At 41.6% G+C, this 18,823-nt stretch overlaps 1 protein-coding gene across 1 annotated transcript; it reads right to left on the bottom strand.

Moving 5' to 3' along the window:
* Window positions 1-6,001: 6,001 nt before the first annotated feature.
* On the bottom strand, window positions 6,002-16,555 carry Mefv (MEFV, pyrin innate immunity regulator). The gene is made up of 10 exons (XM_023711805.1): window positions 16,137-16,555; window positions 13,547-14,302; window positions 11,576-11,922; window positions 10,943-11,038; window positions 8,765-8,995; window positions 8,303-8,325; window positions 7,526-7,641; window positions 7,304-7,336; window positions 6,923-6,955; window positions 6,002-6,765 (listed from the first exon to the last, which is right to left on the bottom strand). The coding sequence occupies exons 1-10, from the start codon at window positions 16,411-16,413 to the stop codon at window positions 6,212-6,214; spliced, it is 2,466 nt and encodes an 821-aa protein (XP_023567573.1). The 5' UTR covers window positions 16,414-16,555; the 3' UTR covers window positions 6,002-6,211.
* Between the last annotated feature and the right edge of the window lie 2,268 nt (window positions 16,556-18,823).

Raw genomic sequence — 18,823 nt, 5'->3', positions numbered from 1 at the left:
ATGGTGGCACACACCAGTAAACTCAGCACTTGGGAGGCTGTAAACAGGAGAATCACTAGGAGTCAGATCTAGTAGTGAGACCCTGAACACCCTGTAGACCTTTCCCTAAAATACAGGAAAAGATAAAAAATAATAAAAAAATAAAACAAAGGGGAAAATAAAATTCATTCAGTGTCATGTAAAAAAATAAATAAATAAATAAAACAAACCAAAAACCAAACCAAAACAAACAAACAAAAAAAGATGCTGGGGCGGCTGAAAACGGGAGGATCACTAGGAGTGTGAATTGCGTAGTGAGGCCCTATACAAAAAAAACCATAACGAAACAAAACACAATTTAAAAAGTTGTGTATTTATGGGGGGGGGAAGCCCTGTTCTTAAATCTAATACAAAAATGAAATTTAATAATAAAAACACTGGCAAACACAGGTGGTGCAGGGCCTGTAATCCCAGCGCTTGGGAGGCTGAAAACAGGAGGATCACTACGAATCTGATCTGTGTAGTGAGACCCTGTAGACCTTGTACTAAATACATAAAAATTTTAAAAAGTTGGGGCACAACAGAAAACTAAAATAGAAGTACAATATAAGCCTGTTCCTTTTCCCCCTCAGTGTGTATGAATATCTTTATGTTTAGTACTGATGGATTGGTATGCTTAATATCCTGCCTTTGCTCCTTCTCTAGCATGGTCTCCCCTCCACCTAGTCCCTGCCCTGTAAGAAACAATGGTAGTTTACTATCACATTTGTTTTTGCAATTTTCAGTGTCCATGCTGACTGCAAGTAGGTAACCAGCCTGTCCTTTGTCTTGTTGTCACATCATCATCACTGCACGTATTATACCATCTTTGTCTGATTGTGGCTATATATTTTTAAGTTAAGTGCTAGCAACAAAATCAAATTGATAAACTGGAAAACAATTGTGAAAGATAAGCCCTACTTTCCCAACAGGAAATGAGCCCCTACTACCTGACAAAAAACAAAGACAAGTGCTATGAACAATCATTTTACACAGTAGGAAAATGAAATTGTAATTAACATCTGAAAAGATGCTTGGTCACACTACTACCCTAATCAATATTTTTACTTTTTTTTAAAAATTCACTTTAAAAGAGGACAGCTGACATAGGAGGTAGAGTGCGGCAAAGCTGTCTCAGGAAAGTGAGACCTGTCAACTACATATCCAAGAACAGTGCCAAATAATTCCCAGGAACCCCCTATGTAGGACTTCCAAGTGCACATCCAGGAGATGTGGACTACAGGTAAGGCCACAAATGCCACAAGGAGCCTGCTATCATGATTCTTCGCAATAGCCCACTCTCTATCTCCTAGACCAGGGTGTACTTTTATTTTTGCTTTTATCCTTTCTTTTGTTCAGCTCAAGTTCAGAGCCAGTTTTCTCCTTACTACTTCACTTCTTACTTTTCAAATAAGCTTTTTGGCACTGTTTTTGGCTTGTCCAATTCTTTGTTCAAGGCGAGAAGGACCTGGAACACTTTTCCTTGGCAAGCCATTTCTGAAAGAACCACCAGACCACACAACCACTCATGCAATCCCATAAACCCCAGGACTCTGGGATGCTGAGTTAGGGAGATTGCAAATTGGATATCAGCCTGGGAAATTTAGTAAGACCCTGTCTCAAAATGATAAATAAATAAAAGATGGGGCTAAAGATGTAATGTAGTATAATAACCCTCGGTTCAAATTTCCAGTACTATACATATATACACACAAGAGCACACTATTTTTCATTTGTCAAAAGAATCATTGTTTCTGTTTTCTGGTAGTGAGGTGTGTGATATATATTGTAATATATATTAACATTGTAATATATACTAACATTATATGTATATACCCTTTGATTTTGGCAATCTAGTCTCTACAATTTCAAGTTAGAACTCTTTGTAATGACAAAAACTGAAACATCCATCAGTAAGGTTATAGTTTAATAAATTTGTACATTCATAATCCAGAAGTTACTGTAAAGAATAGAGTTGAACTATATGTAGATGACCATAGAATACTGAATGAAAAAAATTTCAAAAATCACTATTCCCAAAAATAAGATATAAGTGTTGACCAGATAGCTCAGTGGATTAAAGTGACTGCTTAAGCAGATGCAAGGGCTAAGATTTGATCGATGGCTTGCCATGCTGACCCCACCCCCAGGTGTGCTGAGACAGTGATTGAGACTGTGCATGGTGGCACATGCCTGTAATCCCAGCATTTAGGAGCCTGAAAAACAGGAATGATTACTACAAGTCCAATCTGTGTAGTGAGACCCTGTAGACCATGCACTAAATACATTTAATAAAATAAGGTATAATTATGGTTTTGGAACAGAAAATATTCTGTGTTATTTTTGTATGGAGGGGTATGCACTGGATTATTAAAACAGTTACTCCTGGATGTGAGAGAAGAACAAAAAAGATTTTTTTTTTTTTGGCGGAACCAGGGATTGAACTCAGGTCCTTGGCCTTGCCTGGCAAGTGCTTATTCTACTGAGCCATCTCCCCGGCCCCCCAAAAAAGATATTATGAAACCGTCTCACTTCATTTAATGAGTAAATATCAATTTAGTAACTAAAAAGAAAATCTAGCCAGGTATAGTGGTTGCAACACCCATGACTATCAATAGTCCCAGGAAAAACAGCAGCTGGATAAGGAAAATATAGACAAGACAAAAGCTGAAGTCAGGTAGAGCTCCTCTCTCTCCAAAAAAAACCTAAACAAAATAAAAGTACTAGTTTTTTTTTTTAACGGTTTGTTTTTGAGATAGGGTCTTATTGTGTAGCCCAGGTTGGCCATGAACTCATGGCAATCCTGCCTTAGCCTCTCAAGTGCTAGAATTACAAGTGTGCGCTACCATGCCCAGCTACACTAGGTTGTTAATAGTGGTTATCTCTGAGGAGTAGCATTAGAGGGCATTTTTCTTTTTATATTTTATAAATCCATAGGTTTTCAAATAATGAGTGTTAGTTCTATATTTGGGAAAACATTTGAAGGGTGAGTTAATTTAATATTTCATCCTTTAGATATAAAATAATGACGGGCTGGCAAGATAGCTCAGCAGATTAAGCACCTGCTTAGGCAAGCACAGAGACTGGGGTTCAATCCCCAGCATCACATGCCATGCTGGCCCTGACCCTGGGCATGCTGAGCCAGCCACCAAGTCCAGGCATGGTGGTGCGTGCCTGTAATCCCAGCACTGTGGAGGCTGAAAACAGGAGCATCACTCTGAGTCTGAACTGCATAGAGAGACCCTGTACCAAATAACATTAAAAAGAGAAAAGAAAAATAAAATAATGAAAATTCTATTTAAACATATTAAGTGCATATCAAAAGGACGATGACATACTACTTCAAGATAGTATAGTATCACATACTGGTCATGTGGAGAAACTAGAGTCTTCATGTATATCTGATGGGGATATAAAATGGTTCAGCCACTTTGGAAAGGTTTGGGTGGTTCTCAGTATAGTTACCATATAAATAAGCAGTTCCACTTGGAAAAGAAATAAACTCCATATATATGTGATAAATTATATATATATATATATATGTGTATATATATATATCTTAACAATAAAAAAACAAATCTCCAATACATACTGTAATATGGATAACCCTTGAAAACATTACACTAAGTGAAAGAAACTAGTCACAAAAGACCATGTATTATATGATTCCACTAACATGCTCTATCTAGAACAGGCAAAGCAATACCAATAGAAAGTAGCTTAGTGATTTCCTGGGCTGGGGAAAGGACAGACTGGGGAGTGATTGCTAACAAAAAAGCTTTCTGAGGAAATAAAATATTCTGAAATTAGTGGTGATACATTTGCACACATAATGAATATACTAAAAACCACTTGGTTTTGTACTCTAAGGGATAAATTTAAAAGATTATCAGGTAGAAAAAGTCCATCTGACACAAATGTTTACTATTTTCAAAGTGCAACAAAAATATTTCTAATTTATGAAGTCCTACAATCAACTAAGTTCAGCATTGTCTAAATAGTACTCAAAGGAGTTGCAATATTTCTATATAGAATGAAATGAAAAAGCAGAAATTCAAAATTCACAGCCTCATACTAATGAAATAAAACCAAGGTATGATCTCTTTCTGAAGTTGATAATTCTTTAGTGATAGCTGTGAATTTGTACCTTAAAGAAGGAAGGATTGTGTGCTGGTGAATCCATTATGATCTGACTTGAATACCCAGTATCTAATCCTTTTTTTAAGATTCGTATTTTTTAACCTCTCTCTCTCTCTCTCTCTCTTTTTTTTTTTTTTTTTCCCAGAACCGGGGATTGAACTCAGGCCCTTGCATTTGCCAGGGAAGAGCTTATTACACTGAGCCATCTCCCGAGCCCCTAAAAATCTTTCTGAAGGACAGCATAACAAACTACACATAATAGTAGTATTTCACATTTCAGGACATTCTAGGAATTACAGAAGACAAATATATATATTGTGAGGTGGTGTAAAAAAAAAAAAAAAAACAAAAAACCAAGGCTGTTCCTAGAAAGTTTGTCAGTGAGGAGACCTGGAAATAACAAATGCCCAACCACAGAAAACAGCTAAATAGTAGGGCCCAGGAAATTTGTTAGCATGTGGATTCCACAAGTGGAATAAAAGCCCATGAAGAAAGCAAGACAGATTTGTGCCTGCTGTGGTCATTACTATGGAGGACTTGGGAATCCAGGCTAGTAGCAAAGACGAAAGAGTTGGGATTGGAGAGTTTGGAATTTAACCTATTTTATCCCCATGATAAACATAAGTATATATTGAAAACATGTACTATTTTTAAATCTTTATTTGATTTCCTTTTCTGTTTTAATTAATTTTGGGGGGATAATAGTCTTGCTATGTTACCGAGGCTGCTCTTGAACTGGGTTCAATTGATTCTCCCCCCTCAGCCTCCCAAGTAGCTGGGAATACAGGCATGTTTCACCATAACAGGATTTTTCTTCTTGTCTTACATCTCTACATTTCTTTAATGAGAATGTCCTCAGACATTTGTAGACTAAAACACGTAATATTCCACAAACCCACAAATTTTTCCGATACAAACCAAGACAGAATAATCTGACTCTTGGACTATGTGTTCAGTGCTTTTCTGTGGTAGCAACTTAGTCTTTTTAATAGTACTCAGTAGGAAAATTGGACCCCACAGTGATCAAAACAGTGATAAATTATGATCAATTTTTCTGATTGGTTTGTGAGACTTAGTATCGTTGAGAATCATAGTTCATTAATGCAGGCATATGGATACTTTTGTAATGATACAATATATTTGTATTTTATGTAGGTTTCCTGTGTCCTCAAAACAGACACACACAGAGGGGAGACAGTGGGAAAGGACAATGAGAACACTGTCTTCTGTTTCCAGAGGATCTGAGAGTGTTAATTCATGCTAGGTCTTATTACACAACATTCATATACTTCCTCCTCTAAAATCCACTGCATGTTATCAGTGTGTGTATTATCTTCACTCCTGATTTGCCACTATTTGTATTGCCACTCTGCTATGGTTTGATAAACTTCTTGACACTTGGACTACTTTCTTTCTTCTTTTTTTTAAATTTTTAATAAATTTTATTAGAAGTATGGTTTGGGCAAACAATTTTAACCTTTATTGTTGTCATATTAAATACAGGATAAATTAAATTACAAGTCATACAACTGAACAAAAAATTCTTTATACAAAGTATATTTAGATACCTACATACAATCTGGTTTTGAAAACGAAATTTGTGTATATAGTTGTGATCCTAAGTGTGTCAAATCAGAGAAGCTAGACAACAATGAGACTCCTGAAGGGGCAAATCCAGGTATCAACAAAGACACTGAATTTCTGTGTTTCACCAAGAATCAAAAACCACCAATCTTTTAGTTCTTTTCTTGTACATTATTCTGTATCCCTGGATTTAATTTCATTTCCTTTGTGACATTCTCCACAGATATATATATATATATATATATATATATATATAATTGGCTGCTGCTTTGGAGGTTGAAGGTCCTGCTGAGTTTCCATTGTTAGTGTGTGATCTGGGCAACACCAAGAAGAAGGTTCTTTCTGGACTACTTTCTTATTTACTGTCTTCCTTATAGCAGCAGCTGCCTCACAGTAGGCATGTAACTACTATGTGCCTGAATGCAAGTTGCAAGACCAGGAGATGGCATAGAGATACAGTGTTGGGCATTCAGTGAGGCCCCTGGTCATCCACTGCACAGATGGTCAGAGGACCCATGTTCTTCCCTCCGTCATGTGTTCCAGGGCTGAAGATAGGTTGAAGGGGCCCAGAGGGAGAGAGGCTGGTGAATGTGTATATGTGCGATCTGGTTGTCACATTATAAAAGGAAATATGTCCAGTCTTCCAGTCCAAGAAGATGCCCACACGTTTGGGGGGTTCACTTATTCGAATGTGGGTTGGGGGAATGGTAGATGCTTGGTATTCATTTGGCTTCATCATCATCACCACCCAGTAGCCATTCTGTGGTGTCAGAGTCACACTCCCCTTCCTGCTTGTGGATGCCTTGCATATTCCCAAGACCCATGCTGTCTTGTTCCCAACCTCTACTTCCCAGTATTGGCAGCCAGAGAAGAATCTGGGAAAGCCTAGGGTGAAGATGCAGCTGTCGAACCTTTCTGGGCTGTCAGGCAGCCTGTCCCATTTGCCTCCAAGTCTCACACTCTTCATATCATCAGAAAAGACAAGGTTTGGATGGGCAGTTGCTGGATCCAGGAATACTTTAACTGGAAAGAGAATTAGAATACCTATATAGAGGTTCAAGGGCAACATCCTGCTAGGGCTCACCCTACCTCCAGGAAACAGGACAGGGCTGCTCTTCTGGATTGTCATGGGGCACACAGAGACCCAGCAGTCCAGACTTGTCTTGATCTGGGCACTTACCAGCATGTGCCTGAGCACTGGTCAGTTCTTGAACTACAGAGAAAAAAGAAGACAGATGTGAAGAAAAGGTCCTGGGCAGTCCCATCCAGAGGACCTGAATTACATTATATCGGCAACAAGGAAAGACAAGGATCCTCTTGCTTAGAGCCCAGCATCCTAGTCTTAGTCTCCTAGGTCAACTGCACCCATGTTAGTGAATGTGGCTGCCAAAGAGGCAAGTATGAAAGGACTGTGCAGAGCTGTGGAGCCTGCCAAGACCTTCCTCATGCCTTTGTTCCAGGTGTTTTTCTCTCTTATAAAACAACTCCCTGAAATCAACAGTATAAGTGACTGTCACATAATTGTACACCGGTCAATGTACACTTCTGCCACCATACTCACCACTGAATGTTTCCATTTCAGAACGCAATGTATCTAAAAGGGGGAAAAAGGAAGAGAAAGAGGCTCAAGTTAGGTCCCCTGGCAAGGAACAAACCAAAGAGAAGCTGAAGAAATAGTCATAAAGGCCCTGGGAGGTGCAGAGGGAAGCAAGGGTGATCTGGGCTCCATGAACCCCATGCAGAGCGTGAGCAGCTGCTTCCCATCTTCCCCAAGCCCACCTACCTGAGAAGTACTTCATACTTTTCTCTACAAACTCCGATTTCTGGTATAGCAGGTGGATCTTTTCTTTTACCTCTGGAGGAGTGACCCATGGCTCAGGGACAGTCACTGTCTTGGCCCTAGAGATAAGAAACTTAGCTGGGAAGATCTGGAGGGGAAGGATGGCCTGAGTCTGTGTGAGCTGCAAATGAGTTGCAGTCTCCATGAGACACACCCAGCCCAGACTGGACTAGGCAAAGAAGAGTCCTCACTTTGCATAGTTCAGGCTGGGGCTGCACAGGAACCTGGCCAGGATTGGTGGGGGAGGGGGGCACAGTTCTCAGGGGCTAGTGGTGGAGCAATGGGAAATTAGCTTCAGTGGTACAGGCTTTCCCATGGGAAAGTGGAAAAGTTCTAGAGATGGCTGGCAGACAACAGATATATGTAAAGTTCTCCAAGCGACAGTTCCACCCTTCTCCTATATTGCCTTTTGTCCTTAATCCAACTCCAAATAATTCTGCAGAGAGTCCTAGAAAATGCTTCATGCCTGGAGGCCATAGACAGCTGGGCAGGGACAGTTTTTATAAAATGAAAGTTTCATTCATTATTTTCCAGCTTTTCACCCTTGTCCCCTCCCCGCATCCTGGTTAGGTTCCTTTTATCCTTGCACAAATACAGGAATCCAAGATGATGCAGGAAATGGGAGGAGTTAGAAGTCGCAGACTCAAGTTTCTCCTAGGACTGTCTCACCCAAATGCCGCCTGCAAGATACCCAGGGGAACACCAGGGAACTTTCTGTACCTGTGCAAGGTGACTCTGATGTCCTAGGAGAAAAAAAAGAAACATTTCCAGTATCAGTCTCCTGGTAGCCAGGCTTATTGTGGCTACTCCCCCAGGGCTCCTATCTAGTATTTAAGCTGCCTCCTGTCCTTACCAGGGATGCTAGCCTTGGGGCATCAGGTAGCTGAAACATCGCTCTCCTAATTCTAATCACCCAGGAAGTGCTCCTGCCAGAGCCTGCTATAGAGTCCTGCACATCTCTTGAGGACAATGCTAGAGCACCATCATGCTGTGCCAACCTGGAGCCTCAGGAGACTTCATCACAAGGTTCTGGGCTCAAAAAACATGGTAGCTCACCAGAACCAAGCCTACACCTAGGCCTCTAGGGGCCTCACTCCCTTGCTTTGATAGAGGTGATGGCATTGATGAGACTCTGGGTCATTTCATGGACCTAGCTAGCAGGGGAAGATCCAGAGTACTGACCTGCATGAGTTCCCATTCCGACTGTCCCAGCTTGGCCTCAAGCTCCCCAATCAGCTCATCAAGGAGGGTGATGTTCTGGGATATCTGGGTGCCATAGGTCTTCCGGACCTGTCCAATGGTTTGGCCCAGCTCTTCCAGCCAGGCCAAAAAGAGCTTCTCCTGCTGTTGAAGAAACCGATACAGCTGCTCCAGTTGACACCACACCCTCTGCTTCTGGGTTTCAGTTTGTTTCTGGGAATTAGAGGATAGGGGTTAAGTTGTAGGGTGTCATGTGTTCGATGGGGTGGACATGTATCTTCAGAAGGAGGCCTTTGAAGCGTACCTCCTGGAGGTGGATTAAAGGCAGTCTTCCTCAGCCTCTTGGAGGCCCAGAACCAAGGGTAGTATTGTCTAGAACCTTCCAGAACAGAAAGGATTAGAGGTGCTAGCTCTTGGAAAATGTTCTTCAATCTAGGATTACAGGTTTATTTGTATTCCCTCCAAAATTCACATGTTGAAGCACTAACCCCTCAGTACCTCAGAAAATGATCTTATTTAGAGATAAGAGTCCAAGCAGATTTACTTAACTAAAAGGATGTCATACTGGGGTAGAATGGGCCCCTAATCCAATATGACTGGTATCCTTATAAAATCAAAACATGGGGTTGGGGTCAGGGGCTTAGCTCAGTGATGCAGCACCTGATTGGCAAGTGTGAGGACCTGAGTTTGGTTCCCAGGACCCCACCCACCCATGACAGCATTAGGACACACACACACACACACACACACACACACACACACACAGGCCTCCCTGAACACACCACACTGGAAGAACACAAGCTGAAGAGATGCAGAGAAAATGGTCACATAAAGCTGAGGAGGAAAGTCTAAAGCAGATCCTTCTCTCACAGTTCTCAAGAGGAATCAACCCTGCCAACCTACATTGAAGAAAGAGAAGGAGCAACCCTGTGTTGTGTACCTAGGGAGGGCTGAATCACTGGTCTCTGTGGGTTTTCCAAAATGGCCCATATTCCTGCCTGATCTCCTTGGGGACACTCTGACCTCTGCTCTACTCACAAGCTTCTCCTTATAGGAAGAGACTTTCCTTTTCCTACAATTCAGGAGTGTCCACAAAGCCAGATACCTGGGCCAATGCCCACCTTCATTCTTTGGCTATCTTTCCCTGTGACCCAGTGAGGCGTGGGGCGGGGGGTACCAACTTGACTTGTCAGCAGTTTAGAAACCAGAAGGAGACAGGATCAAGCCAATGAAAATACATTAGACAAATCAAGAATCTGTAGGGTAGAGTCTAGGAAGAGTGGAAGTAACTTAAATGTCTGAAAGGCTGGGTACAGCTCGACAAAAGGCCAGTAAGTTGGACTTACTGAAATTTGTGGTGTCCCAAAACCACAGTTTTAAAGAAAATGTTTTCTATTTGAATTTTAAGAATCAGTATTGTTATTTTATTTTATTGTAGTACCAGGGATTGAACTCAGGACCTTGTGCTTGCCAGGCAGATGCTTATGCTGCTGGGCTATATCCCAGGTCCAGTTTTTATATTTTAAAAGATGGCAATTATAAAAACAATACCGAGGAGCCAGGTGTGGTGGTGCCTGTCTGTAATATCAGCACTCTGGAAGGCTGAGTCAGGAGGACTGAAAGTTTGAGCTCAGTATGAGCAACTTAGTGACTTACAATGACCCTGTCTCAAAATTTAAAAAGATGTGGGGATCCAAGGATTTAGCTCAGCTCTAAGTCCCCGGGCTCAATTCTTAGTACCACACAAAAAGAGGAGAATTAAAAGTTAATTAAAAGTTAAAATGGTTTTCCTTCCCTTTTTTTCAATCTCATTCCTTGATGACAGTAACTGCCTTTGGTCTCTATGAGCCTTTTGGTGCCAAGAATGATAAATGTACAGGGTCCTCAGAGGTAACTAACTGTCCCTGCTAGGTGGCTTCCCTCTACTGGGACAAGCTTGACCTTGGATACTGTTACTTCCCTGTTCCCTGAGAACAGATGACTATCCTTACTGCCTTGTGAGCCAGAGTACAATTGCATGGATTTCTATTCACTTTTGGGGGGGTATTGGGGATTGAACTCAGGACCTAGTGCTTGCCAGGTCTTATTCACTTTTAATCCCTTTGTTCCTTTTGTAGGTGTGAAAGGGAAAGGACCAGCCACAGGATGCTCCCAGCTTACCAGGAGGCTTGCCGTCTTTATATCCCCCTGTGATCTCTGCTCCTCCCCAGATTTCCTCAGTTCCTTCAGATGCTCCAGCTGCTTCTGAATTTGCTCCTGGAGAAAGAACAATTTTTAGATGCTTCCCTTGGCTCCTTCTTTAGTTACTGACAACTCTGGAGGAGAAAATCTATTCCCAGGAACAAAGTAAGGGTGCTACAATTGAGATCATAAGGAGAAGTATTGGGGCCAGGGAGATAGCTCAGTGGAATAAGTGCTTCCCTGGCAAGCGTAAGGGCTTGAGTTCAATCTCTGGTTCTGAAAAAAAAAAAAAAAAAGGAGAAGTATTCAGGAAGGAGGAAGAATGAATCCATTATCATGGGAAGCAGAGCCAAGCGATGGTGAGGTAGCACTCCACTGACTTCCTAGAATCTCCTCCATACAGTCATGCCTGAAGGCAGGCTCCTCCCCCCATGGATTTATGAGTCACAAAAATTGTCAATCTCCTTTGCTGGCCTGATTTGATTTGTGCTTTTGCCATTTACGGCCCATGAGTCCTGGCTAGTGCACCCATGTCTCACAGTGATTAGAGAAATGAAGAAGGCCCAGTATATCCAACTGCATGGCAAAGGGTCCCAGGCAGGGAGCACTTACCTTGTAGTCCAAGGCAGCCTCCTCAATGGGGCGCACCCGGTGGCCTTGGTGCTCCTGACTCAGCCTGCAGATGAGGCAGATGAGCTCCCCGTGGTCCTCACAGAAGAGCAGCCGTGCCTGCTTCATGTGGCGCTGGCACTGTGGCAGGGCCTGGGGACTCACACTGCCAGAACTCTTACTTGCCCATGAAGCCTGGCACTGTGGGCAGCTGTGAAAGCTTTTCCCTGAGGTCTTAGAGTTCCCAGAAGCAACAGGGTAGCTGCAGGAGCCGTGCACACAGGTACCACCAAGCAGATCCCCTTCCTGGGTATGGCATAGGGAGCGTACAGCTTCACCTTGTGGCCTCCCTGGGGACATGGTAGCAGAAGACACTCCTGAGTGGCAATCCCAAGATGTTTGAGAGAGAGCCTGTGCCATGAGTTCTCAGTTATATCTGGCTCCTTCTTAGGGTTTCCTGTCCTGACTTCCATTTACTGAGGGAGCAGACAGGCCACAGGGACCAAGTACTAAAGGACAGTCCTCATGTTTATTTTTGAGACTTGGAATTCTTGGACATTCATTTTAGGAAAGATTCATAGGCCTTTCCTACAGAATCACTGCCTTCCTCCTACATAGGCATGGATATAGTAGGTGAAATGAAAGAAGACAGCCTGAACAGCATCTGCTTTGCCACTTAAAACCACCCCAGGCTACTGAAGCTCCAGTGGGAGCTTCCAGGGGATAGTGACTCCTGTGCCTCACTCAGCCTGATCCCTAGCTCCTGGCAGGATACATAGGAAACGTTTGGTACATGTATTGAATGAAGGGGCAAATGGATCACTGCTCACATGTGAGTTCCAAAAGCATTAAGTGAAAGCAGGAAAGGGGACATTATAAGGTTAAAAGGTGGCATGAAAATGTAACAGTTATGAATAGCTCTACCCAAAGACACTCACAGAAATGACAGGAGATATAAGAAAAAACAGAAATGCATGCTGTCAGTCCTTTCCCCATCCTAAATGTGCTACCCCAGGAATCCACATCACACGTGTAAACAAAGCTGTTAATAGCTTCCAAGAATCATTCTCCTCTCCTCCCTTATGACAGAATTAATTGCTACCCATATGCCTCCTTCCCAAACTACTTTGCATTTAGGAGTGCCCATCTGACCATATTTTAGCCAAAAGGATATAAATAAGGTGTTATAAGTAGCTTCTAGAAACTTGTAGAAACCTTCCCAAAGTGATCCTCTTTCTCCCTCCATCCTGCTGGCTGATAAGATGATGCCATTATCTGAGACTATGAGTTTTAGAGTAAACTTGGTGGAGCAAAAATGGCCCATGGACTTGTCCTAGACCAACCTGTGTGTCATTTGTTTGAAAGAAGAACAAAGTTCTATTGTTTTAGCTTCTGTAACTTTTGGGTTTTTATTACCCACAAACAAACAGAATCATTCCTTAGTAAGACTAATTCTTACTAAGAGCTAATTCCTTAGTAAGAGAGAACCAGGATTACTAATTCCTTAGTAAGAGACCCACAGAAATGACAGGAGATACAAGAAAACAGAAATATATGCTATCGGTTCCTACAAGAAAAAATAGAAATGTATGCTACTAATTCCTTGGAGAGACCCAGGATTTTGATGAATGGCTCCTATCCTTACCCAGAGAAAGGCAAATAGAAGAATTTTGGCTCTATGACATGTTGTCATGGAATAATTGTGGGAAGGAGATATTTTTACCCAATCTCTTCTGGGTTGTCAATCTAGGCCCCATGAAGCCATGAAAGCTAAAGAAGAATTTCTGACAGTCTAAGAACAAATTGAATTTTTATGTAACATTTTTCAAGGAGGTGCCTATATGCACTCTTTAAGGTCTATCTCTAGCCAAGATAAATACAGTAAGATAAAAGGAAACTTGGTAGAGGGAATACTTTATAGGTCCCCAGCTCTAAAGATGCTAGGTCTTTCTGTATTCTAGGCTCCCCTCTCACCTGAAGATGAAGGTACTTCTGGATTTGAGGACTTGTGTAAAACATCACCTGCCATCTTCCCCAGACTTTCTGAATATCCAGATCCATACTGTCCAAAGGATGCTGTGGATTTTTCCTCTGGAGCCAAACATGCACTGGAAAGTGTGATCTTGAGTTCTGAATTCCTGGAGCCATTCTCCAGAGCCACAGTATCCCCTACTCTGGAAGTGGCTGCTGAGTCTGCATTTGCATTTCTCATTTCCTCAAGAGATGTCAGAAGAGTTTCTGGATTTGGAGGTTCTTTCTTTTCTGAAGAAATAGTAAGTTCAAGACTTTTGGGTCGCTTTTTTCCTGAAGGCAAATATATTTCCAATTTCTTGGAGTCTTTCCTCCCTTGGGCCCCACTGCAGAGCCCCTGGAGTCTTCCTGCTGAGCTGGCATTCCTTCGGAGCTGGGTACTCGCCTGGATCTCCAAATTCCCTGGCTGCTGCTGGGCAGGCACAGGGCTTTTCCTGGCCTGCAGCACTGTGCTCCTAGTCCATGGCTTACCCTGTATGTCCAGGCCCTCAGGACCCTTTACATCCCTCCGTTTGCCTGCAGACTTCTTCTGAGGTCCCCTCACTGCCTCAGTCTGGCTGGATGGCAAGCTGGCTACCCCATCACCACTTTGCTGCTGTCCATCACCTGCAGGGTTATCAGGTATCTTTAGGCTCTTGGACTTGTTCTCCCCAGAATATGCTGCCAAAGTGTCCATGCAACTTGCTTGTGTCCCAAGTTCTGTAAAGACAAACAGATGTAAAGACAGGAGGCTCTCCCATAGCAAGAGTCCATGTTTGGGGGGTGGGAGAGAGGGAGCATCCCATTAGGAATCACAGCAGGTAAAGTATAGAACATTCTAGCCAGTAGCAGTTAATGACCACTAGGTAAGAACATACACATAATTTGCGGTATCTTTCTCAAATAATACTTTTCAAAGTACTTTTCAAGTGGGAGAATTTCTTTCAACAAGATCTTATTTTAAATAAAATAACCTAAAACTCTGGTTATTCATGTAAATTTATGTATGATTACAGATGTACAAATTTCACTTTTAATAAAATCAATGAATAAAAAGAATTAACATATTTGATTAAGACAAAAAATTGAAATCAAGACATAATTCTATCATTTTTCCTTCATGGCATAAGCTGAAGAAAATTCTTATATAGAAATAGATGTAAATGGTAATTTTTTTAAAAATGAACAAGGGCTGGGGAGATGGCTCAGTGGAATAAGCGTTTCTCTGGCAAGCGCAAGGACCTGAGTTCAATCCCTGGTTCTGCCAAAAAAAAAATAATAATACAATAAATAAAAATAAAAAGATAAAAAATGAACAAAACAGCTTGGCTGGAAATTTCAGCATACTGTTTCTATTTGGAAATAACAAGAAAAGCTTACTACTAAAGTCTACATAAGAAAATGAAGATAAATTGTAATTAGTACCTTCCTTTTTGGTCCAAAGAAGCTAAAAGTAATATTTTGGGCCTGGGGATATAGCTCAGTGTAGAACACATGCTTACCATGCCTGGGGCCTGGGTTTAGTTGGTCCCTAGCAACACACATACTTAAAATTATTTAAAATAGTTTGCTGTTGGCTTTCTACATCTAGAGGATGCACCCAAACTGGCTCAAGAACTGGTGAGAACCCTTGAAAATGCAAATAATCAAGTTTCACATCATGAAAAAGTAATTTTGAAATTCTACTCGACTCCCTGACTTTCACAGAATACAGGCATTTTATGTCACTCAAACTGCTTGGCCTTATAGAATACTTGAGATGTATTTCTCATTTGGTTTAAAGTCAAGAAAAGGAAGAAAAATTTGAACACTAAAGAGTATTTTTGTAAAGTGACTCCCCAAAACCCTAAGTCTCTAAAAGCAGAAACTAAATAGGCCATTTTCTTTGGTCACACTGTAATGAACAAGAAAATTACAACATAAGGACAATAAAAGAAGGAAGAACAAGAAAACAAGCAAGAAAGATGATTCTTGAGAAGTTTTAAATATCCTTATAAAGTATGTTAAAGAGAAATTCTAAACTGAATTAGGTGCATAACAATGAGAACATTATTATCGACCTGTTAACATGATTGCTTTGCCAGCCCTTTTAAAACATTGCTCTGCTCAAGTCCTAATCACAAGTATAGTAAAGAATTCTCTAAAAAACATATACTCTCGCCCCTGCCTCTCCTGATTCTGATTGTAAGTCAGACAGGAAAGGCTTAATTCCAAGGTCTACATAAGGAAATGAAGGCTGTAAATTAAAATCCTGGCCTTTTAAAAAAGCCAGTAAGAACCCGAGGGAGGGCCAGGGATATTGCTCAGTAGCACAGTGCTTGCCTGGCAAGCATAAGATACTGAATTCAATTCCCAGCACAAGAAACAAACAAACAGGAAAAAAAGGGGACCCTAGGGAGCTTTACTAACACCTCTATAAGGACCAGAGAGGGGCAGGGTATACTTGACCCAAGTTGCTCAGGTTGTGATGGATAGCAGACTCCTAACTTTTAAACCAGAAAGTTCTAGCTTGAATATGCCTTTCTCTTGCCATGAGGTGAGTTGGGCTCCTTACCCTGCCCAGTGGCCCTGTAGAGTTCCTCTGCAAGGAGGCGCTGGTTGATGGACCGCAGGACTTGCAGAGTCAACCGCACAGCATATTGTTCCCCATAATGGCTGAGCAACAGGGTGGCCAGCTTCACTGGCCTAGCCATTTGGAGATGACCTCGGGGGATCCGGGTGTGCTCCTTCTCCAGGCTGGTGTTCTGCAGCTTGAACTTGAATTTCTCGAAGTCATAGGGCACAAGCTCCTCCAAAGTGTTCAGCAGATGGTCACTAAGGGTCTTGGCCATGGTACTGACCAGGAGAAGCTGGAACCAGTCCTCTGGCTTCAGGCAGGATAAAAAGCCTTCTGACAGGAGTCCACAAGTGAGCAAGCAGCTTGTGAAATCATGGAAAAGGAACAGGAAATTCTTGTGCTTCGGTGGAACTGAGACTAAGGGGAAGGGTGTGTCCAGTGCTCAGACGGCTACATCCCTCCTTGTGCATTCAGAGAATTTTCCAGTTGGGAAGACCTCACCTTCCCAACCATGTGCCCAGAACCCTATGCTGAATGTCAGAGAATGAACATGGAATGGCAGTTCCGACCTTCCATCTGCTGTCCTATGCCTTCAGGACCTGGGGAAGGTGGCAAGGTAGCCATGCTGAGGTCAGCCTCTCTACCAGCGGCTCTCCTCCAGTCTCTTGGAGTTCATGGAACCTCCAGAGACAACATCAGGATGAGAGACAAACAGTAAATACAGCCCTATAAGTTTCTCCCGGGCCTGCCAAGAAGACAGGATTGGCCAGAAGAGCAATGCCTGGAAAATTGATATCCAGGATCATCATCCCAATTTTTCCGGACCTGAGGCTGACCTGGCCCCTGCTCCCTGAGAACTGGGGTACTTTTACTGTGCACCTTTTTTTAAAAACAATGTATTTAGTACAGGGTCTACAAGGTCTCATTACACAGATTGGACTTGTAGTGACCCTTCCTGTTTTTCAGCCTTCCAAGTGCTGGGATTACAGGTGGGCACCATAACACCCCGTCTCAATTACTGGCTCAGCGTACCCCAGAGGTGGGGTCAGCACAGCAGGCCAGGGATTGAACCCCAGGCACCTGCGTCTGCATAAGCATACTGCACATCTTTTAAGATCACATGATCTAGGCATTTGCCAGGATGCTGGAGATAAAAATGAGAGTGTCTTTGGCGATCACCAGCCAGGCCAGGTCCCAGAGGTGGCTCCAAAGCTAACAGAGGTTGGGGGAAAGGGCTGACTTTGTTCCTGGTTTCTGTTGGCACACCCTGATTTTCATTCTCAACTATTTCTTGTGAAAATTTTGAACCTACAAAAAAGTGGAAAGTACAGCACAATGAATACTTACTTACTCTTTACTTAGATTCACCACCTACTTACATGTTTGTAGTATTTTTAGCTTTCTTCTGTGACACTTCTTTTTTTCTTAACCATTTGGTAATAAATTGAAAAATCACTTATCACTTCAAATATTCTAGATACCCTAAGTAGTGTCCACAGTGATACTTTTAAAATGATCACAATATAATTTTCACGCTCAATAAATATTACATTGTTACAATAAAATAATTACTCCATAATCAAACTTTACCAATATCACAATGATTTCTTTCTACTACACAGTTTATGGTTTTTATTTTTCAACCCAGGCTCCAGAGATTGTTTATTGTCTTTCTATTGTTCTGCTTCCATAGCTTCCTTTTATCTACAACATTTTCACTTCTTCAAATTTTTGTTTTCTCTGTCAAAACATGTAAGATTTAAAGATCCATTCCAAGTAGACTATTCTTCATTTAGATTTCTATTATCATTCCCTTATCATTAGATTGGCACTAACATCCTAATGTTCTGAAGATTTCTGCAATATAAAAGGACTTTTTTCTTTGTAGTTAATAAGTAACCTAAGTGTGTGGTAAGGTCTTCTCCTAAATTATTCTCCATATGCCTGTGTCAAGTCATTGATGATCCTTCCTTAAATCAATTATTAAAACAATTCTTACAAAATAGTGATATTTCTATCACTTAGCATTATGTGCACATTTTGGTTCAAACTTTCTGTCCTTATGAAGTTTTTAGCTAAAAGACATTTTGCAAATAGCACAAGTAATCCTTCAACAGCACTTACTCTATACTAGGCACTGCTTCTTCTATAAACACTATCTCTTTAAAATGTCTGGGGCTGCCCTGCAGGGCAGTATTTATGTATGTATGTATGTATGTATGTATGTATGTATGTATGTATGTATTTTTTTGTATTTTAGGGAAGGGTCTACAGGGTGTTCAGGTCTTACTACTAAATCGGACTCATAGCGATCCATCTGTTTACAGCCTTCCAAGAGCTGGGATTACAGGTGGGTGCCACACGCCCAGTCTCAACAGCTGTCTCAGCAAGCCCCAGGGGTGGGGCCAGCACAGTAGGCCCAGGGATCGAACCCCCGGCCCCTGCGCCTGCTTGCAGGTGCTTTAATCCACTGAGATTTTTTTTTTCAGTTTTAATATTTATTTTTTAAAAATAATTTTATTGAGAAAGAAGTTGCAGTGAGATAGTTTCAAAACATGTTAGTAGGACAGTTACAATAATTAATACATTAAGGCAATGATCCTGAGAATCTTCAGAAGATTTTTTAATCTAGCTGTTAATTGGAAAGATTCTCACCCTGACTAACTATATATACTGATACCTGT

This window comes from Octodon degus, unplaced genomic scaffold (assembly GCF_000260255.1).
Source record: "Octodon degus isolate 3935 unplaced genomic scaffold, OctDeg1.0 scaffold00021, whole genome shotgun sequence".
Lineage (NCBI taxonomy): Eukaryota > Metazoa > Chordata > Mammalia > Rodentia > Octodontidae > Octodon > Octodon degus.
This window is presented reverse-complemented; position numbering and strand designations above follow the sequence as displayed.

What these genes read in the sequence shown, in the direction of transcription:
- Mefv (XM_023711805.1), bottom strand. Translation starts at nt 16,413, where the DNA reads ATGGCCAAGACCCTTAGTGACCATCTGCTGAACACTTTGGAGGAGCTT. An exon ending in AGAAGTACCTTCATCTTCAG is followed by an intron (nt 11,923 to 13,546) that starts GTGAGAGGGGAG and finishes CCATGTCCCCAG; the next exon opens with GGAGGCCACAAGGTGAAGCT. An exon ending in AAGTATGAAGTACTTCTCAG is followed by an intron (nt 7,337 to 7,525) that starts GTAGGTGGGCTT and finishes TCCCCCTTTTAG; the next exon opens with ATACATTGCGTTCTGAAATG.